At 37.1% G+C, this 20920-nt stretch overlaps 1 protein-coding gene across 6 annotated transcripts in view; it reads right to left on the bottom strand.

Moving 5' to 3' along the window:
• Positions 1-20920, bottom strand: part of DLG2 (discs large MAGUK scaffold protein 2) — a gene marked incomplete at both ends in the record, with an annotated part of 1048402 nt that overhangs the window by 506290 nt on the left and 521192 nt on the right. Inside the window, one exon of one of the 6 annotated variants that reach the window (XM_082337999.1) lies at positions 15485-15562. The exons of the other annotated variants lie outside the window; for them this stretch is intronic. Within the exon in view, the coding sequence (XP_082194125.1) occupies positions 15485-15562 (78 nt within the window). Of the gene's footprint in view, positions 1-15484; positions 15563-20920 lie in introns of those variants that run through there. 6 annotated transcript variants of the gene reach the window in all.

The raw sequence follows: 20920 nt of genomic DNA, 5'->3' as shown, positions 1-20920 counted from the left end.
TCTCACAGGAGCCATAAATATTATCTGTAAATAAAGCATTTCACCATGCAGCCCACTTTGCACTGTGTAAACACACTTCTTCCAAAACAGGGGAGACTATCTGGCCAATTGGCAGTCATACTTTACAATCCTGAACATAATGCCCTCTGCAACTGAAGAAGGAAAATTTAAAAACGAAACTCTACATCCAAATAAGCAATCAAGTGAGTTTGACTCTGTATTCGCTTCTTCTTTCTCTTATCAGCTTCTCATTCAATTCCAGCTCTTCACCATCTTTAATACACAAGAGTTTTAGAAAAAAACCAATTTTGTCAGTAAGTGGATTTTCGCACCCTGATTACTGGTAATATCTCATCTTTCTTTGCAACCCATTGAAACTCTTCAGACTCAGCAGCCTGTTGGAAACTGGTACCTATGCTACAAAGCCAAAAGTCATCCAGTTCAGTCTGTTACATGAAATAATGTCTTCAAGTTGGAGACAAGTAAAATAACTGTAATAAGTGGTCTCTAAGATTCCTGGTAAAGTCATAATCTGACCCCAGAATTTGTTCTAATTGATTAATTGATTGAAAAAGATTATCAAATCTCTGTTTTTGAGGGGGGTAGGTGTTTTAATTAGCGCCAATGAACTATCAGAATGGAGAGTTTCATTAGCAGGAATGGAAGGAGGGAGGGATGAACTAGGTGAACAAACTACAGCCAGGCATCTGCAAGGCATCTGCATGGTCTGTCTCCCGAGACACTGAATCTAATGAAAAGTTGTTGAGGCTTCAACACCATGACTAAAGCAGAGAAGAAAAATAACTATGAAACTATTGCGCTCATTAACTCTGTTGCAACCCAGGATCATCAACACTATATTTTCTGTTCAACAACACTGTCTTTTCTTGCTTTCAACCTGTCTCAAAAAAAAAAAAAAAAAAAAAAAAAAAAAAAAAAAAAAAAATCACAATTCATTTATTTTACCGTAATCAAAGTAGCATTTTTCTTCATTAAATTATGGGCTTGAACATCCCCACACTCTTCAACAGAAGAAACATCTCCTTCACTCTGTTGTCAGTATCAGCCTGAATTTTCTCCAGCATGCCACAGTTAAATGCAAAAATAGGAAACTTTTACTATGTGGTTTAACTGGCCAAATTTATGTGAGGATAATGAAAGGAAGGAAGGCGTCAGGGGAGTAAAAGAAACTTAAGAGATGCGTGGGAATGTCACTAGCAAACACAAGATAATGGAGAACTTGCTGAAAGCTGGGATGGAAAATATTAAACAACCCTCCACCTGGGAAACGGGAGGAGAATGCAACATTGCCAGTTTTTGCAAATTGCTCTTAAGTTACAAGTATACTGACATAAAGGCAAGGCTCTCTGTGAGAGGTCTTGGCAAGGAGATAATCTTGAGGCAAACGCAGCTAGGACAGTTAAAACAGAGTTAGTGTTTAACTACGTATTCCAGATCTTATATTTCCCTCTTTCTTGATGCCCTATAACTTCTCCTATACATACAAATGATGTGAGTTGTTGTTTTTTTTTTTTATTATTATTTTTTTTTATTTTATTATTCACCTCCTGCTTCCAGAAGATTTTTCCTTGCATAAGATATAATAATCCTTAGCAGTAACGGGGGAAAAAGAAAAAAAAAGAATAAATCTGCGTCTGAGAAGAAGCCAGGTAGAGCTGTGATTAAAGGTTGACATTTTTACCTAGTATGCAAGATTAGATTTTCCATTTTTATACATTCCCTCAAGAACAACTTGTACAGATTTATATGAGTTGGCATCATTCTGTCAGTTCTCTGTGTGGCAAATTTCTGGAGACTGGACCTGAATTTCCTCTAGCAATAAAATACTTGAAAATGAGCACCATGCATAAGCCAAATCTATGACCATGTTTTTCTTGGGATCTGCATGGAAGAATCCCATGGAATACAGTCTTGGATAGAACAAGGGTCCAGGAGAGCTGGTTATTTTTCAAAGATCTTCTTCCCCAAGCTCAGGAATGATCTATCCCAATGAGAGGAGGTTAAGCAAGAATAGCAGAGGGCCTACATGGATGAAAAAGGAGCTTCCAAGAAAACTCAGATATAAAAAAGAAGCATATGAGAGGTGAAAGCAGGGACATGGGACCTGCGAGGAATATGGACACACTGTCTGAGTATGCAGGAATGGGGTTAGGAAAGCCAAAGACCATTCGAAGCTAAATCTGGCACAGGACATGAAAGGCAACAAGAAAGGTTTCTACAGGTACTTCAGCAGCAAAAGGTCTATAAGGGAAAATGTGGGCCCACTGCTGAATGGGACAGGGGACCTGGTGATACAGGACATGGTAATGGCTGAGGTACACAATGCCTTCTTCACCTCGCTCTTTACTGTTAAGACTGGCCTTCAGGAATCCCAGGTCCCTGAGAACAATGGGAGGTCTGGAGCAAGGAAGACAACCTCAGTGGAGGAGGAGAGCCAGAGTCTTCTCAGCAGTTCTCACTGACAGGACAAGAGGCAATGGGCACAAACTGAAATACAGAAAATTCCCCATAAACATAAGAAAGCTTTTTTACTGTGAGAGTGGTCAAACATTGGAACAGGTTGCCCAGAGAGGTTGTGGAGTCTCCATCCTTGGAGATATTTAAAACCTCACTAGACAAAGTCCTCAGCAAACTTCTTTGAGCACAGGGTTGGACTAGATGATCTCCAGGGTTCCATTCCAACCCCATCCATACAGTTATTCAGCCATTTCTTTTTTTGTCCTTTCCTGAATACATTCATGTTGCTCAAAGTATAAAGAATGAAATTACAACAGCAGCATCTCAGAACTTTCTGAACTAACTTTTTTCTCTTTCTCTCTCAGTTTTAGCATTTCATTATCCATTTAGCCTTAAGGTACCCTAACGTACCCTTGTCAGCCTTCTCTCTTTAAATTAAGAGAAACAGCATTTTTATATACGTACAGTATGACAGAAGAAACTTTTAATCCAAGATGTACACTGACAGTATAGGCAAATCCCAATCCATATATATTCTTTAGATAAAGATATAGCTTATGATCCAATGAATAATATGTCCTAGGCACCACCATAGCAGAACTCCTGGAAGTAATCTAGGAGGGTTTGCAACACTTGTTGAAAGTAGTTCTTTTCAGTACAAATTTGATTAAGGAAAGTAGCTACACATTTTAATTTAGTGCTTTTCTGAAAAGAAATCCTCGAAAGTGATAATGAAAAGAAACAAAAGAGTATCCAGAGGGACCACCATATTATAACCCAAGCACCAACAAAGCAATCACATTTAAAATGCTTTAAGCAGTTTGAAAATACTTTCTACTATTATGGAGATTTTCACAGATGCATATTTAAGAACAAGAAAGACTCCTAGGGAATTTTATGTGGCCGTCTACAAAATTTGGGTCATAGGCACCCATCCCATAATTCCTAAAACATCATATTCTGTAGCTTCAGCAAGAAAATACTCTTCAGAAAAAAACCTAGCCTTTATTTCCCCTAAGCATAACCATGAAAAACAGTAGAATCATTAAAAGCTTTCATAAAGATAAATGTTTAAGTGTATGTGACTATGACTTTTCTTTTGATTCGACCTTGACTAAATTGAAAGCACATAGAAAAATTTACAATGAATGCTAGATGTGAGTTATACTAATATCTGGCTAACTGCCTCTGCTGTGAAAGCTCTTTCTATTTTTGTAAAATTTTATGCACAAAAGCATTTTCCAGAAACTGATGTAGTATGTTCAATACATTTTTATACCCAAGCTTAATTACAAAAGCTTTTTCATAATAACAAATATTGTCCCAAGCAGAGACTATATTTAATAAATATGCTTATTATTTTCCTTAATGAAAGCAATGTTTAAAAATTGTAGGTAATCCCATTACACTGTACTTCAATTATACAGCCCAGCTTTCCTACCCTCCTGCTGACAGAAGACTACCTCATCTTAGTTTCCAATTATATACGTTAAGTCCTTCCAAAACCACCTTCATTATTACACACAGCATGTTTAGCTCTATCAGAGAAAAAGCTGTAATTGGGAAAGAGCAAAATGCATTTTCAAGCCTAAGATAATCACAAGAAAAGTTAATTATGTCAATTAAAATAATCTCTCCACTCAACAAATATGACCTATTTGTACAGAGAAACACAGCAGGACAGGTTCTGATCCTTGATAAACCACGGTATTTCTACTCAAGTTATTCTTACCAGAAAATTTGTGATAGAGCCAAATTTTGACTTTAAATTCGATCGTAATAGAAGAATGGCCAAAAAGGACTATTGGATGAACCCAGGGGAATCCTCTAAAACACACCATAACGTTTCACATACACACTCAAAATTAAACCTGAGTATTTCAGTTCTTGGATTAAACTTCTACTTCCTAAAACAAGAGAAGGACTACTGACAGCAACTATCCTGGAAAAATATGAAATTAAAAAATGTTAGATACAAGAAGTAAAATCTGCATGGTTAGTGCCACTTGTTTTTGGTGAAGAATTTAATCTCAACATCAGGAGGCAACCAGATGAAGCTATGAAGTGTTGACTTTAATTACAGTTACTACCTCGAGTCAGAGCTTTAAGTGTTGAAGATACTGCTGCCTATAGCAAAACCAGAGCTGTTCACCCCACACAGCATTAGAAAAGGCATCAAACAAGAGGCTCACAGATCCTATAACTGCACAAGCCCAACCCTCAGGCCCTTGGGTTGTAGAAAGAAGATGCGAGACATCTCTCCTTATTAGCTGTTTCTGATAGTTAATTTTCCTTCCTCTGCACACCGTGCTTTACTTTGACATTAAACTTGATCAGCCCCAGCCACTTCACCACTTTTTAGAATATGCGAAGTTTTCAATAGCCTGTTCATTGCCATATTCTCACAATACCTGATTGCGACGGAACAGCTATTCACAACCCTAATTTTGCCGTGTTGAGCTTTTTCCATCTCACCTCATAACGACTTATTTAGACCATTCTACTTTTTAACATTTCCTAACATTGTTGTTGTTGTTGTTGTTCTATGGGCACCAGAAATAGAAGTAATATTCTCTGGAGTATTTACAATATTTCTACAATGTCACCATAAACTTGCTTTAAGCCAGGTAGTTTAGGTAGTTCTTTGCTCATGCCAAATTCATATTTCTTTATCTTACAAATCCCTGGCAATTTGCTGTATAAAATTTGTACTGACAATTTGCGATATGACACGAGAAGTCAAGTGCAAGTACACCACAGTTTAGAAAGCATTTTCAGTTTTCATGGGGAAATATTTCTTCTCCTAGAAGTTCCAACCTCTTAATTTCTTTTACCCTGGTTTGTTTTTTCCTTATCATTTGGTGACTTTGTCAGAGAATTGGGATCACTGCCAAAGATGTTTACCTCAATTTTGTTTCCAGCCCTAAATTAGATTCCTCCTAAATACTAAATTAGATTATTAATCAGTTAAAATCTAAATCTTCATTATTAATTTACTAGAAACAATACAGGAGCTTGTAAAACATTTATGCAGCAGTAAACGGAGAACCACTTTGCAGAGATCATGACATGCTTAATTTACTACACAACTAAATATTTAATTATAAATAGTAGCAAAGCTGAAGGTGCTCTGTTGAAATTAAACATCTTTTAAACGATAAAACTCTTAACTGTACTGTGGGCAGCAATGGTGAATTTCTAAAACAAGTGTTAGGAAACATGCTCCCTTTTGTGGGGTTTGCCCTTACCAGTTAAGTGAAGAATCATGTACTTGGCTATCCAGTTTTCTATTTACTGATAGGTCTGTTCCCTGCAGTACTTTCAACAGAAATAATTTTAAAATGGCATTTTAAATTAATTGAAAACACAATGCACTTCATGTGCCAGTTAAAATAAATAGGATTTGGAGGAAAAAAGCATTATATTCTTTACAGCAGGTTATTTTTTGCATTTGCAATGCAATAGTCTTGATTCAATGCCTTCCTTGCTAACAATACCATCATATCTAATTAGACTAATGGTATTTTAACTTTCTTGTGCACATCTACATAATTCTTTGTTTCAGATTCAGATTTCAAAACCTCCCAGGTACAATTTTTAAATACATTTGCATTTATACATCCAGATTCATATTAAAAGTTTTGGCCCATAAACAGTTTAGGAAATTGCACACAGACCTTTTGTAAAGCCATCTCAACATGCATATATCCTTCCCAGCTTTGAACCTGAACAGCAAATGATGATATGCAGCATATGTATTTAAGGTGAGCTTTCAAAACAGGTGTTCTTAGGTCAATGAACATAGCTGAATCTTTTGGAAGTTTTTAAATTTATAGCAAGATGGACAATGAGGACTTTTTTTTTTAAACCATTTCTTCTTCAAATAACATGTCTCTCAGAAGAGGAAGGCAGGGACATTTTTTTACTCTTATGAGCAAAGATGAATGTGAAGAATGGAAAGAGCAAAGTAGGACAGGCTGGAGGAAGTTAAGAACAATACCAGTGTGTCCCATTTCAAGAGGAAGGCTCATTCAATAGAATAGTACACCAAACAAAACAATGATCAGGCTATAAGCGCAGTCCTGAAAACAAAGAGTTGCAACAGGATCGCTTTCACTTCATCTTGAACATCTATTTCAAAACAGCAAATTGATACTTAACTGTCAAGCTGTTTTTATTAATAATATAGAATATCCTGACATTTTCCTACCTTATAAAAGTACACGACAGTCTTGTCAAAAATAATTCACCTGAAATCTTTGGAAAAGTTGTCAGGTAAGATAAGCACAGCTATGTATACATAACTCATCAGCTAACTGGAAAACAGTATCATATTTAGAAAATGAGTAAACCACATTTTTCTACATCTTCCTTATGTCTCGGGGCTAAAGAATATTTCATAGGTTTCTAAAATTGCATGCTATAGCTGTTCAAGAGTCTAAACAGAATAAAGTATACACTTGGTAGTGGGCCTCTCATTTCACTTCAGCATCTAATATGTTATCCTAATGATATGACCTTGCTTCTCAAGGTAACTTGTAAGGTAAACCTTTTAGAAGATGACTGATATCACTGTTATTAATCAATCCATGCTCAGTTTAAACATCGCTGCATGGAATATAGAAGAACTTAATGGAAGACAGACTGAAGTAAATTGAAAAAAAAATCTTAGTCTAGGACTGAAATACAAGTTCGCTGTTCAAATCCAATTCCAGTTTAAAATGACAAAGTCATTGCACTGTTGAGCTTCACGAAAGGCATGTGATAGCCTCAGACTAGTTAATACTGGCTAAGATTAATTAATTGGTTAGCTAACAGGATAGCTGAATGTAATGGGTCACTCTGCATAGTGCTGGTATCATCACCGGTCGTCTCAGAAGAGCTGAGTTGTGCAAGCTATGTAGCTTCACATATTTTTCTGTATCTAAAGGCTGTCATTTCTGAACAGACTTGCAATGTGGGGGGGTAGGAAACGTGGGGAACCTCGTTTTGCTGTTTTCTGAAGTATATGTAAGCTGTTGCGAAAAAGAGAGCTTCAGTCTTCAGAACAGTTTGTGAATGCTTCTCATGACATTTGGGCCTCCTTCCTGGTGGTAAAAACTCTCACACTGCACTAGCTAATCCCTTGATTCTTTCAAATTGCTCATCTGAAACTGTTAACATATATTAAAGCTACAACCAAGCTTTCCCTGACATGCATCAACATTTTAAGTAGCGTATGGCAGGGAAATCTTTTTTCACCATAAAAAAAAAAAAAATGTGCCTCCTTTAAAATAAACTGTCTTGAGAATCATATTACATGACAATAATTCTAAGTTTTACTAAAGCTGTTTGCACACACGTGTCTTTGTCAGGGAGCCTTACAGTGCGAGCAAGTTGCATGCATCCAGCTGTAATAGCCCATATAGCATATTAAAACCACGTAAAGTATAATTTGATAATCTACCTTAGGAACTAGTGAGAGAATTCTCATCTCGGTTTCCTCCAGGGACTCTAACGCCAAAGGACAGATTGTTTCTTGTCAGTGTTTCAAACTGATCTCTATTTGCAAACATAGTGAGTGATGCCAAATGCAGTTCAGAACGCAAATCAAACAACTATTTTATTATGCGCTGTTTTGAATTGCATATGCAGGACAGAAAGGCAAGTAATGCCAAAAAAAAAAATCCAAATCACACTTGCACATCACACGAGCCATTTTCATAATATACTTGAACACTGCATAAAAATGCAAAGAAATAAAACAATTCCAATAAAATAATGAGCACCTTATGAATTAAATATTATATTCACAATGCTACACACTGGGATTTAACAGAACATGATATACAATGTAGACCAAGTGTGGAAAATACAGCTAAATTTACAAATACAGTAGATACACTTCTTTTTCTCTTAGAAAAAAAAGAAAAAACAAAACAAGGGAGAAATGATATATTATTTATTGAATGAAAACAGGAAAAAGAAATTGAGAACAATTTTTTTCTTTGAAAAAACAGGGTAACTTGTAGCCAATGATAATAAACCCACTTATTCATTAGAAGCAGGTCCAAACTGATTCCATTTGAGTCACAGCATGAGCACTCAGAGTAGCAATTAATGCAACCATCGGTGTGGCAGTTGTTTTCTATATGTCTTCCTGTCTGTCTTGGTTTTGTTTATAAGCAAAACAAGAAGAAATTTAACCGGAAAATTTACTTAACCTGTTTCTAAGATGATCACAACACTGGATAAATCAGCAAAGGAAAAACTGTTTTAAGTGATGTGCTGTAGACACCTATGGATCATGAATTAAAGACGTTGTTGTACCTGACAGGCAAATACAGTAGTGTGTATGCCAGAATGACAACGCGTGGGGGAAAGAGAAGAAGCATCACCAATGTATGGCAGCCAGCTAAGATTAATTTAGAGTCCTCTTAGATTAAATTGGAGTGAAAGAGAGAAGATATTCTGTTCTTTACAAAGAGTTCACCTATAGCTGATTAACAGATACTTCTTCAGCGAACAAAAGCTAATTTAAACAGGACTCCCCCTTATTGCTCATTAATTGCTACAGGTAGGTTCTGGGCCTCTGCAGATGTAATGGGCAAGGAAAACAACAGCAAAATCCCTTCCAGATGAAAAAAAGAAAAAGATTACTTTGAAATAAATGACTGCAAAGGACTAACTTCAGTAGTTTACTGCTGATCAGTATCTTATTTTAAAACATCACTATTGCATTTTTTCAAGATTAGTTGAATTTATTTATTATTATTATGGTGATTGTGAGGGGGAAGTGAGTTATAAGCATAATAAATCTCTACTTAAGCAGTTTATCCCTTCTGTTATATATTAATCATGGCATATATGGGATTATAACCAACTCCAAATAAAAAAAGGAAGAAAGAAAAAAAAAAAAAAAGGAGTTGAGTAGCTATATGGTTCTGCATTAAATCACAATATAAGAAAATGTCTTAGCATTCCAACTGTGCTAAAGCAAAAAGCACAACGAGCTCTGGATACGGGAACACGCATATTTTTCTCCACACAGTTATGTGTGAAAAGATAAGATCTCTCCATAAAACTGTAAAATAGAGCACTTACAAAGTCCATTTGAAAAGATTCCTCCAGGGGTCTGAGATAGCTCCAGTATCTGTTCAAACAGGTAGCTCTACAAATAAGCAAGGCACTTCTGTCATCCCCTTGAATCTGGTCAACATGGGCCCTCCTTTGCCCAAGTACAAGTGAAACTATCCACCTTCCCTTACAGCGTGTGGCAGCTACATGAGATGTCCCTTAGAGAAGCAGTCATTTCACCTTTAGCCAAGGCAATAACTAGACCTGCAAGTTTTATCACTTCATCGCAACCCCAGTGGACTGGAAATAATTTGGTAAGCTCTGGTTTGAAAGAGAGCACTTGTTAAGAAATCTAAGGTATACATGCAAGTATTGAAGTAAAAAGAGAGTTTATCTTGTTTGGAATTAAATACATATATCTAAAAATAAGGTAAGGAAAAATGTGTTTATCTGGTATTATGTTTTATGATTTCTTAATCACATAGTTTCTATTCTATGCTGTGAGTAATTACTGTTTCAGGTGAACTTCTTATCTCTTTCAAATTAGATTGCTGGGCAGCTATTTGTAAACAAAATAAAAAATGAAACAAGAATACATAGCCTAGAACAGCCTACTCAGCAATTAGCTACATTAAAGTACAGATATGAGAATGATCTAGATATCAAGTGTCATCTTGACATGAAGAGTTAATTGTCGCTATTGCCAGGAGACTGTCAGAAAAATGATTAAATATGCCTGCATTTACAGACAATTTTTTTTGTTACACATCCCAGTTTTGTTAACCTCTTAAGGCAAATTTTCCTGTCTTTTTGCAAATACTTCATTGTAGGCTGCCAGTCTACCAAGGATACTTGATTTACCCAAAACAACTATAAACCCAAGCACACAGAATGAAAAACCATCTGCTGGACTATGTTCTACTGATCTAGTCTGCACTACATTACATTTAAAACTAATCACTTGAATTGATACTGTTCAGTTTGTGAACATTACTTATGGGTAATCTTTATTTTTATTTACAATTTATAGTCCAGAAACTGCATGCTATTTGTATCATTATATATACACCTATTTATAAATGTTAAATTGCTTCTCTCTTGAATTAGAAAATTAATAAATGAGTTAAACTGAAACAATAAACTAAACCACCTGGGGTAAAACTTACGTATTTTCAAATACAGGACATCAGTTCTTAGAACTGATAACACCATAAGAGCACTTTGGTATCTAAAAGCTAGAAAGAGAGTTCTAACCATGTTATTCTGTAAAATGATGGTGAAAGTCAACTCGTTTAAACACTTTACATGGGTCCTGTTGTTTTGCTCCCAAAAATAATGCATGAGGAGAAATCTCCTTTTAAACTGATTGTCGTCTTCAGATGTAAAAACTCAACAACATGATTAATTCTAACTGTTTATAATTTTGGTCTCATGGTTGAAACATGTTCCACTTCTGAACAAGCAGAAAAAACAGTATCCAACTTCCCCACTGAAATTAAATGACAGGGTGACGCTGGCCAATTTTTCCCCACTTTTGATATTGAACCTTGAAATCCAAATTCCATCAATATAGTGAAGCATTATTGAAGCTTTTCCACACTGCTTTAGCTCACCCTCTTGGATCAACATGATTAATCGCTCAGTTACTTTTCTGTACGTCTTCCAATCATTTAGCGTACTTATTTTTATAGCATAACCACATGCAGTTAACATCTCTTGATTTCTGCCTGACTGTGGTTTAATGAGAAAAATGCAAGACATCGATCTTTGCCTTAAGTTATTCTAGTTCCGTTGTTCAAATGATCACGTTTACTCTCATAACAATAATCCTTTCATGTGACAAACTCAAAGCATTTTAATAACTTTAATAAAACAGGTAAGAGCAGAGCTGTCTTGAAAGGAGTTCAGTTGCTTTCAGGCAGTATTAGTGGCAGCATTCCCTGTACACTAAATATCTCACTACTTGAGGGCAAGAGTCACACTAACAATCAAGCCAAGCCAACCAGAATGAGATAGAATTTGCAGATAACAACTGCAATACATGCCGGAAAGAGTTTATGATCCATCCTAATAAAAACAATAAAGTATAAGGAACTTTGACATGCTTGAGTTTTCCATGGCAAAATGCGAACATTAAGAGCAATTAATAGGCATTATCCCGTTTTATTTATAGAGGTAAGAGGTTTTAGCCAGGATTGGTTGGAAAAAAAGAGTTCCATTTTCCAAAGTTTTAAGGTTTTTCAAAATATTTTGTTCCATTTCTGAATTAAAATAAGGCTTTTTAATATATCATAAAAATATGACTCAACTAAAACTACTACTTAACTTGAAAGAACCGATACCATCATGGTTATGACACCTAAGGCTTGCCATTTATCCAGTTCTTCCCAGATGTCTTCTCTACTTTCCAGATGAAATTTTAACAGTAAGAGTTCATGTCTGGGTTTTAGAAGCCTAATAATTGCCAGGAAGTCCTTAAGTTGTGTGTGGGAGTCAATGAGACAGTGCCCTACCACAGGGTCCAACTCATCTGACCACAGCCTCCAAGGAAATGCGAGGCTAAAGGGGAAGTAAGGACTGGAAATGCCAGGCTAAAGGGGAAGCAAGGACTGGAAATGCCAGGCTAAAGGGGAAGCAGCGCTGGCACTCAACAGCAGGCACTGGTTAGGGAGGTAAGAAAACCAGCTCAGGAGCTACCACAGGTCTTAGTGAGAACAGGTCTACCTCCTTCTTTTGGTCTCCTAGTTCTTTGACACTTACTAGCACCCTTTACCCTTTCCCTTTCACTAAGCCCCAAAATAGTTTCACCAGCACAGGCCAGTTCTGGCTCCTGAGAGCCCCTAGTCCTCAGGCTGCAATTCCACAGGGCTCACAGTATGAAGAACAAGCATGTCCCACTCATTTTGGGGTGATCTGTATGCCAGCTCTCCCAGAGCAGGGACTGCCATATTCAGGTATGGGGACATGAGGAGCTGAGAGATACGGAGAGATGGGAGGTATGGGGATGGCAATTCCATCTTAGGAAAAGATGGGGAGCTCCGGAGACACTGGGGGCCAAGCCCACCCACATCACCACAGCCAGCCACCCTCATGCAGGTACGGAGCACACACAGGAGCATCACACTGTGACATTAATGCCCTTAGCTCTTCCCACAAAGGACTGCCCCAGTCATCGTCCCTTCCCTTGCTTTTGAGTGCACCGCCTGGCACTGCATGCTCCGTTTTGCACCTTGGAAAATCTGCTTCCCTAAACAGTCACCTGGGAGATTCAAATTCAAGTCCTCTCTCTGCACAATTCAGGCCCAAAGTGCTGACATTTTAAGGAATATGCAGGTTGTGCATATGTATGTGTGCACACATGAGTCCATGCTATAACGCTCTTCTGTCATGTCCTCCCCTCAATTTTCTTCCTGGTCCTAAGAAAACAAATAAGCTCATACAACATTTCTGTTTCTTAGAAATACTCCTTAAAAAAAATTCTTGACTTGTACTGGTCCAAAGAAGCTAAGCATAACAGAAAAATCTGTTATGGAGCCATAATCTTCTGATCCCTGCTATTCAGATTTTAACTGCAAGAAACTCTTTTTGCACACATAGGCTATCAGAAATTATTGCTGTATGTTATTACCTCCAAAAGCACATTAAGAAAACAATGTTTAATTCAAATCATGCAAACAGAGAAAAAGCTAATTATTCTTCCAGAAAAAAAAATATGTAAGGTAAAACTGCATAAGAATTTGATTATTCAACCGATACACAAAAAAAAAAGACAAAACCAAAACAAGTCATGCAGTTAAATGTTATTTTTAATTAACTTTTTGATAGACCTATTTTCATGTCTGTGTTCTCCTATTACCAAGGTATTGTACTGAAGATGTCAGTGTTGATCAGCTTCCAATCATCAATAGCACTTATTGAAATAGCATCCTGCTAGGAATGGGATTTTGTGCCTCTGCTGGAGTACACCATTGATTTATGGGGGGAAAAAGAAAAAAAAAGAAAACTAAATAATTAAAAGTTAACCTTGACTGTGGAATAAAGCTCCAAGAAATAAATTTTATTTTTGATATAAGACAATAAGTAAACATCTTACCAGATATTTTCTTGTATGCTTACTGTCTTCTGGCAAAAATAAAATTCTATTGCAAATATGCTAATAGCATGCTCAAAAAATGCTCAAAAAAAAAAAAAAGCTTGTCTCTAAAAATTATGAGGTATGGCTTCAAAGCTTGAATAGCACTGACCTGAGTTGTCTTAATTATTTTGGAAGTCCTATAGAGCTGAATAAGCAGTATTATAACAGATTTATACAGAAATATTTGCACATACCTTAAGAGGAAAAGAAAAAGAGCTGAAATTTTTAAAGCATTCTTTTAGTCTATGTTGCAAGACTCTATAGAGAGAATATATTTTCTGTTTTATGAAATTTTGCAAGGTTATTGGAATAACCTGTACACATCCGTGCTTTACACAACCTATACTACATCTGTTTTTAAAGCTGCTGAGTGAGCCCCAGTGTCAGGAGTGGAATGTGTCCACTCATCCTGCCTCTGTCATCTTGGAGGAAGCCTGAAAGCAAATGTTCCTCTGGAGGGAGCCCCTCAGGACTAAGGAAGATCCAGTCTGCAACTTTTTTTCCTCCCATAGCAACACACAAACAGCAGGAGAGTTTATATGATGCCCTCTTTGTTGAAATATGATTAACGACAAAGAAAGTTTGACAGTCCCATGTATAGCTATCTGCATTTCTATTTTCCTTTATGCATATGGTGTGGAATATATAAATCACTATTATTTGGGTAACTTCCCAATGGCTTGGATGTTTAAATTTCAAAATTACCACACAGCACCTTTTTAACCAGTGGGAATATTTTGCAGAAAAAGCAAATCTCTGCCCATTCTCCCCTCCCCAACCATAAATATAATGTATTTTTGCTAATAATTTTCTCTGGGTGAAGAGCTTTTCCAGTTACAGAGGAATTCAGGCAATGGATAATCACTTAGTGGATTGGTGGCTGTATTACATAGCACAAGTTATATCAAAGAAAAAATAAAGCAACCCATTTATAAATTCTTTGACTACATCAAAGACAGTAAGGAAAAGAGGAAGCCATCATTACCAGACTAATGAGGTAACTTTATAACATTACATTGAAGTTTTTCCCCCAATCTAATGCTGAGTTTATGAAAGACGAATTAGTCCCACTTTGAAAATGGTTTGTATGCTAATTTAAACAAAACTGGAATGCAGGTCTAACTAAATGCTTTCTATATTTAGAACAAAAGGTAATTGCCTTGATATCCCCCAATTATCATTACTGCAAATTCTAAAACAATTTAAGTTTTGCTCATGGAGAAAGAAGACAGAAGAATCTTACCTACAAGGACTTCCAGAAAACAGCTGGTTAAACATAGCTAAATTTTATGAGAAGAAAAATACTGAAAGATAGTATTGACCATTTTTACATACCTATATCTTTTTAAATAAAAAGGATTCATGCTGCAGCAGTTTCAACAAGTAACATGAAAGAAAATTCCCAAATATTATAAATGCTTAACATCTTATAACATTCTCATTGGTCCCACAATAGAAAAAACATACAAGCAGCTAAAAATCAACGGTTGTTTAAGAACCTAATACTGTACAAGCAAAAATAATGCAGCACAGCAACAAGTTCACTGGAGTGCTCCCTTAACACAAAATATACCAGATGTACAGCTGTTTATCTTGCAAAAAAATAAATAAAAGAGGGCATAAAGACTTTTGAATGGATCTTCTCCCTGGTATTTAATAACTAATATGCAAAGTATTCAAGGATTCTTGCGTGAAATCATGAATAGCAATAGGTCGTTTTTCAGGGTATTAAAGAAAGCTAACCAGACACAGAACAGGATGCCAGCAGGCAGCTTGCATGAGACATAAGGCTTTATATTCCCACTAGGAACATACCTTCTCTGTTTTTGCTTTCCTGGCGTTATGCACAAACCTGCGTCCCAGCTTCTTGGCATACCAGATAGAGGCAAACATTGTAGTGATGAAGATTTCAGTCTGAATATGCAGCACACACACACACACAAAAAAAAAAAAAAAAAATATACCAAAAAACTTCCCCCACAACTGAGATACAAATCTAATGCTGGTTAAGGTCTCTCAACTATGCTGTTGCTTTGTCAGGTCTTCTCATGCTGCCTTCTGAAAAGAAAAAAACCACCCAGTGTGGCCAGTCTGCAGGTGTATTTACATACTGCCAGCAGGAAGTCCAGGGTGAGGCATCTTTGCATCCAGCTCACATCCAGTCTGCTAAGTGCCTGTCTGCAGTTCTTTAGCACTGTCACCACAAACTACATATGTGTCAGTATGAAAGGAAGCTGCAGTAAACTACTGTAGCAGACAGCTCACCTCCTCTTCTCCTGTTCTGAAATTTAACTCCTTGGTTCTCTTCAATTTGCCAGCATGCAACAGAAGCAGCAGCAGTTCGAATGCGAGATACACGGCACTGCAGGAAAGGAAAGGGGTACAGAAGTGCCAAAAATAGAAACGTATATTAACTGTTAAGGTGAAGGAACAGGTGTTTTACGTGTTTCAGTGCAATTAAGATATGAAAGGAAAATGTATTTTACTTTGTTCTAGTGGTTTGGGATCTATTCAGAGATATTTTTGTTACCTAGTTTCAGTTCGCAACAGAAAGACATCACAGCTCTTCTGTTCACTTGCTGATGTCATACATGCTTTGCTAAAGGATTTAAGACTCACTCAAGGGCTTCTGTTTTTCTTTGATAATGGCTTCAAGAAATAGGAAACTGACTTTTTTTTTTTTTTTCCAAACTGATCTTTAACTTCTGCCCTACCTAAGCTTGCTTTTTTCTCTTCCTTTAATTGCAAGTTATTTTACATTAGGAGTTGAGACGTGCTTATGAACGTCTATTTTTGCAGTGAAACAGAAATGTACTATTTTCCTTTTGTCACAGACTTTGGCTTTAACCCCTGCATCTCTCTTCACTTATAATCTCTAAACAATAAGCAGAAACATAGCCTTTTGGCTCCGGGCATATGACTAACCAGATGTTCCTCCCAGCCAGAGCCGATATCAAAGCTGTAAACTTACAGGGTTTATAGCTGTGTATTGTATTTGACAGTACTTTGCATTATAGGACAAATCCTGCCCCTTGCCCTCCCACCTACAATTGTGGAGATACCAACATGTGGGAGAACCACTGCTGTCCTGTGTGCAGGATCACATTTGGGATGCACACATGCAAGAGTAATTTCTGCTCTGCTATTCTGTGGTAAAGAGCAAATCAAAATTAATAGATGCACGGCAAAGGAAATGCAGTCATAGCAATCTAGTATAGGGCTCTTGGGGCCAAGGAAACACTTTTTCTGCCCCAGGATTTTCAGAGAATGGCTGAAACAATTTTCTCTAGGGTGCATGAATTCAAAAGGGAAAATATTCCACTCCCACTTACAACTTACACAAAACATCCAAGTTATGGAGCTGCATGGCATTGCCCAAGCTTTGAGCCCAAAGGCACATACTGCTCAATTCCGTTAAGATTATAAAGAGTTCAAAGAATTCCTTCAACACATTTTAAAACGGTAAGTTGGTTAACTAAATTGAAATTCTTAGATAGTGACTTTTTTGTCAAGGAAACTCCAAAGTGTATGTTTGCTTTTTGCTTGACATCTAAAACATTCTGACAAAATACTTTGTAACCGGTAACGTTTCTGGGAACAGAAAAATTTCTGATTACTTCCAATTCAGACATTTCATAGAATCATAGAATTGTTAAGGTTGGAAAAGACCCTTAAGATCACCGAGTACAACCATTAACCTAACATTGCCAAGTTCACCACTAAACCATGTCCTCGAGCACCACATCTATCCATCCTTTAAATACCTCCAGGGATGGAGACTCAACCACTTCCCTGGGCAGCCTGTTCCAATGCCTGACTACCCTTTCGGTGAAGAAGTTTTTCCTAATATCCAACCTAAACTTCCCCTGGTGCAGCTTGAGGCTGTTTCCTTTCGTCCTATTTAGTTAATCCTGGCAGTCAAAAAGTTTTAAGACCACAAGACAGAGTAAAACCATGTCTACTCTGGAGTACGATTGATAGAGAAGAGCCCTGTGTCCATAACACCACTCCAACTCTCTGAATTCTGGGCTGATGGTAAGATGGATTCTCCAAGGTGCAAAACCCTTTATTACACCACATAGCAGACTCGCACCACTCTCCACATTTGTGGGATGACAGAGTGCCCTATAGTGGAGGGAAGGGATGAGAAAGAAGAAAGATGGCCTGAAAAATTTAGAAAGAAATCAGAGATCTTGTTTCTAGCTGGGATTTCATTGTAAGGAAACATGGATGGGAAAACAAAAGTGCACGAAAGGAGAAGCATCATCATTACATAGCTTAACCAACACTATAAATGCTAAAGTAAAAAGAACAGGAAAAAATAATCTTACGTATTATACGTATAAACAGTAGAACACCTCTCCCACTCTGCTCCCATGCTTTTATGAAGAGAATAAGTATAATTTGAAATCATTGCACTACAACCAAAAAAGGGTACATTCTCTCAAGCAACTATTTATATAGTCTTATGTGTATTCAGCTACTGAGAAAATCAAAGGAAACACTCATTAAACAATAAAACCTCCTTTTTATGACTCCTATCATCAACATTAGCAGCTTTACTGAACTACTTATTCAGGAAAAATAGGGAGCAATAAAAAGCCACAATTCATCCCACAAAGGAAAAAAAAAATAGAATACATTGTTCATTTAAGGAATAATGACAAAGCAATAGGGAGGTAATTTTCTCCGCCCACTGAAAATGTTAGATCAGGAAGAATAAATCTCGCCAAATACCTAATTCTGATTCTAATCAGAAACGCATTTTAACTATTTGCATGCTTTTGCAGATCTATCCAAACACTACAATATAGCAATGGCCAGACTACAAGCCATTTTCTTACAGCTCTGTCATGCAGTAGTCTGCCATACATTGTCAATAGCAGGTTTATTAGGTCTGTACTGGTACCCAGGGATTTTATGATTATTAATATTTTACTGTAACCATAACGAAGCCTGCATTTTACAGAAGTGCTACAAGCCGAGCTGTTTTAGAAGAAGAATTGGAGCTCCCAGCTGCTGTCTGCTCACAGGAGTAATATGTACTTTAGCTTGCTCACTGAAGTGCTACATTACAAGGGCAGAGAGATGCATGCAATTGAGCAGCAATATTATCGCAGACAGGAGATAATCAGTTAAGAGCAAATTTTACAAGGGGCTTCTTCCTGTGAATGAGTGGGTGGATTTCAGTAAACCAAACCACATCTATACTATACATTAAATTGCATTCTTGTGCCTCTGTGAGAAGAATTGATCTTACCACAAGTGGACACATGGGTATAAGCATAAAGCAACTACAGTGTTGAATCCCATTATTTTTATGACATGGCTCCCCAACATTGCAAGCAATGGCAACTGATGCTCAGTACCAAAACAGATGGTCGTTTCAAACACCTTGCCAACTGTTTGTATGCACTGAGTATCACCGGTATTTCTGACGGTCAGCTTCCTCTTTCAATTTTAACATTGCTGTTTTACTTAAGCAGCACATGGGAAGAAGTGCAGCTTAGCTTTAGGCAGGGCATTAATCTTCTCTTGTTAAGGGATAACTTCTCACAGCACACACGTGGGGTGTCAACCTCCCCCTCACACACCTGTGGTGAAGATAGATGTTAGCTGTAGATTTGGTTTCTCTCCTACCTCTATCTGAATATATACCCACAGTAGTCATAAAATGTGATGACAGGGCCATTTAAAATACAAATACAGTTCAGTCATAAATAATGCCTTTCTTGTAAGAATAGGAAGACAGATGAAAAGATTAGTCATTCAGGGTTTGCAGAACTCCGTTTCCAGTGAAATGGACAGGAGATGGAACAAGTTAAAAATGAAATACCAAAGATTTAAAACAGTCACTTTGCTTCAAGGTTTATGTGTTAACACTCAGCACAGCTGTGGATACAGGAACAGAGCTGATGATGTGAAACTAAGGTAGCTAGCTTTTTTATTTTTTAGTACTAGGCAACAACAGATATTGATTTGGCTGACTGTACAAGCGATCATTTCCCATCCCCAACACAATTAATTATCTTACGCAGTTACATGATGCCAAGACATGTTATTTAATGACCAGGATACTAGGAAAGACAGGAACCTTAAGTTCTGCTATTCCATCCAGAAGATATAAATTTTAGGCATTCGGATCTTACAGTAGTTAAAGTAGATGGAAGTCCCAAGGTTTTATAAGGACCTGATTTTTCACTCTGCTATAAACAGAGGCAAATGGACAAATGTTCCTCCTCCTACTGCAACAGGCAATATTCTTATAGGAAACCCATGGCCACTCTTACAAAAGGGGGAGTTACACCAGTTGGCACCATCAAAACCCGTTCTGACTTCTCTTTTGGCCAGGGCAGAACCCACTCTGTTGCAGTTACAATATAGATGAAAGATTAGTTTCTACTTATGACATTTTCTACCAGTTATGATGTTTCATAACAGAATTTGTTTTTATTAATAAAAATTTTAAAATTCTATCACTTTGGCCTGAATTTTAAAGATGGGGAAAACTGGGTTGCTTAAAAGCTAAATGCTTCCTTGGAACATCTTAAGTCAATGACAGAGTAGTAATTCTGAGAACAGTCACATATCCTGACAAAGAAATGTTGCAGAGAAGGTGAAAAAAAAAAAAAAAAAGAAAAAAAAAAAACCACAGCAGAAAATGAAGGAAGATGGGATAAAAATGGAAAATAGAAGTGAAAATGAAATGCTGTATATTAAGGATGACAGAGGTTCATGCACTTCTCTTCCAATTTAAATTTTTCTACTCCCTTAATATTTCTTGTGCCAAGTCTTCTCTCTTTAGAAATTATCCTTTCAGAAACCCGGCTGTGACATTATGAGTGTGCCCCAGGTCTAATTTCCCCTTAAAACACAAGCTACTGCATGCAGACATCTCCTCCGTCACACTTTCTGATGTATGGCAGAACTGTCTTCTGGCAGAGGGCATGATTTCGTACACATTGTCACAGGACTTCAGAGCAGTAAAGAAATAAAATGCAAGCATTTCCTCCTGTGGATCTCGTTTAAGTGTGAGGCCCCCAAAATTGTGTACCTGTCCTCTGCCATGCAAGTATCCCTTCTATTTTTCTAGTCCTCTGTTATTTGATGCGGTAGATGGCACTCAACCTGCTACATGTGGCACAACAGGTCAAGACAAGAGAGGATGAGGTGTTGTGCTACATAACTGCATGAAATAGAGCTTTAACTGTGGAAGCACAAGACATAGAAAGGAAATAAGTCCTATGCTAA

This window comes from Platalea leucorodia (assembly GCF_965183815.1).
Source record: "Platalea leucorodia genome assembly, chromosome: 2".
Taxonomy (NCBI): domain Eukaryota; kingdom Metazoa; phylum Chordata; class Aves; order Pelecaniformes; family Threskiornithidae; genus Platalea; species Platalea leucorodia.
The sequence above is the reverse complement of the archived record's forward strand: the minus strand, read 5'-3'. Positions and strand labels throughout refer to the sequence as shown.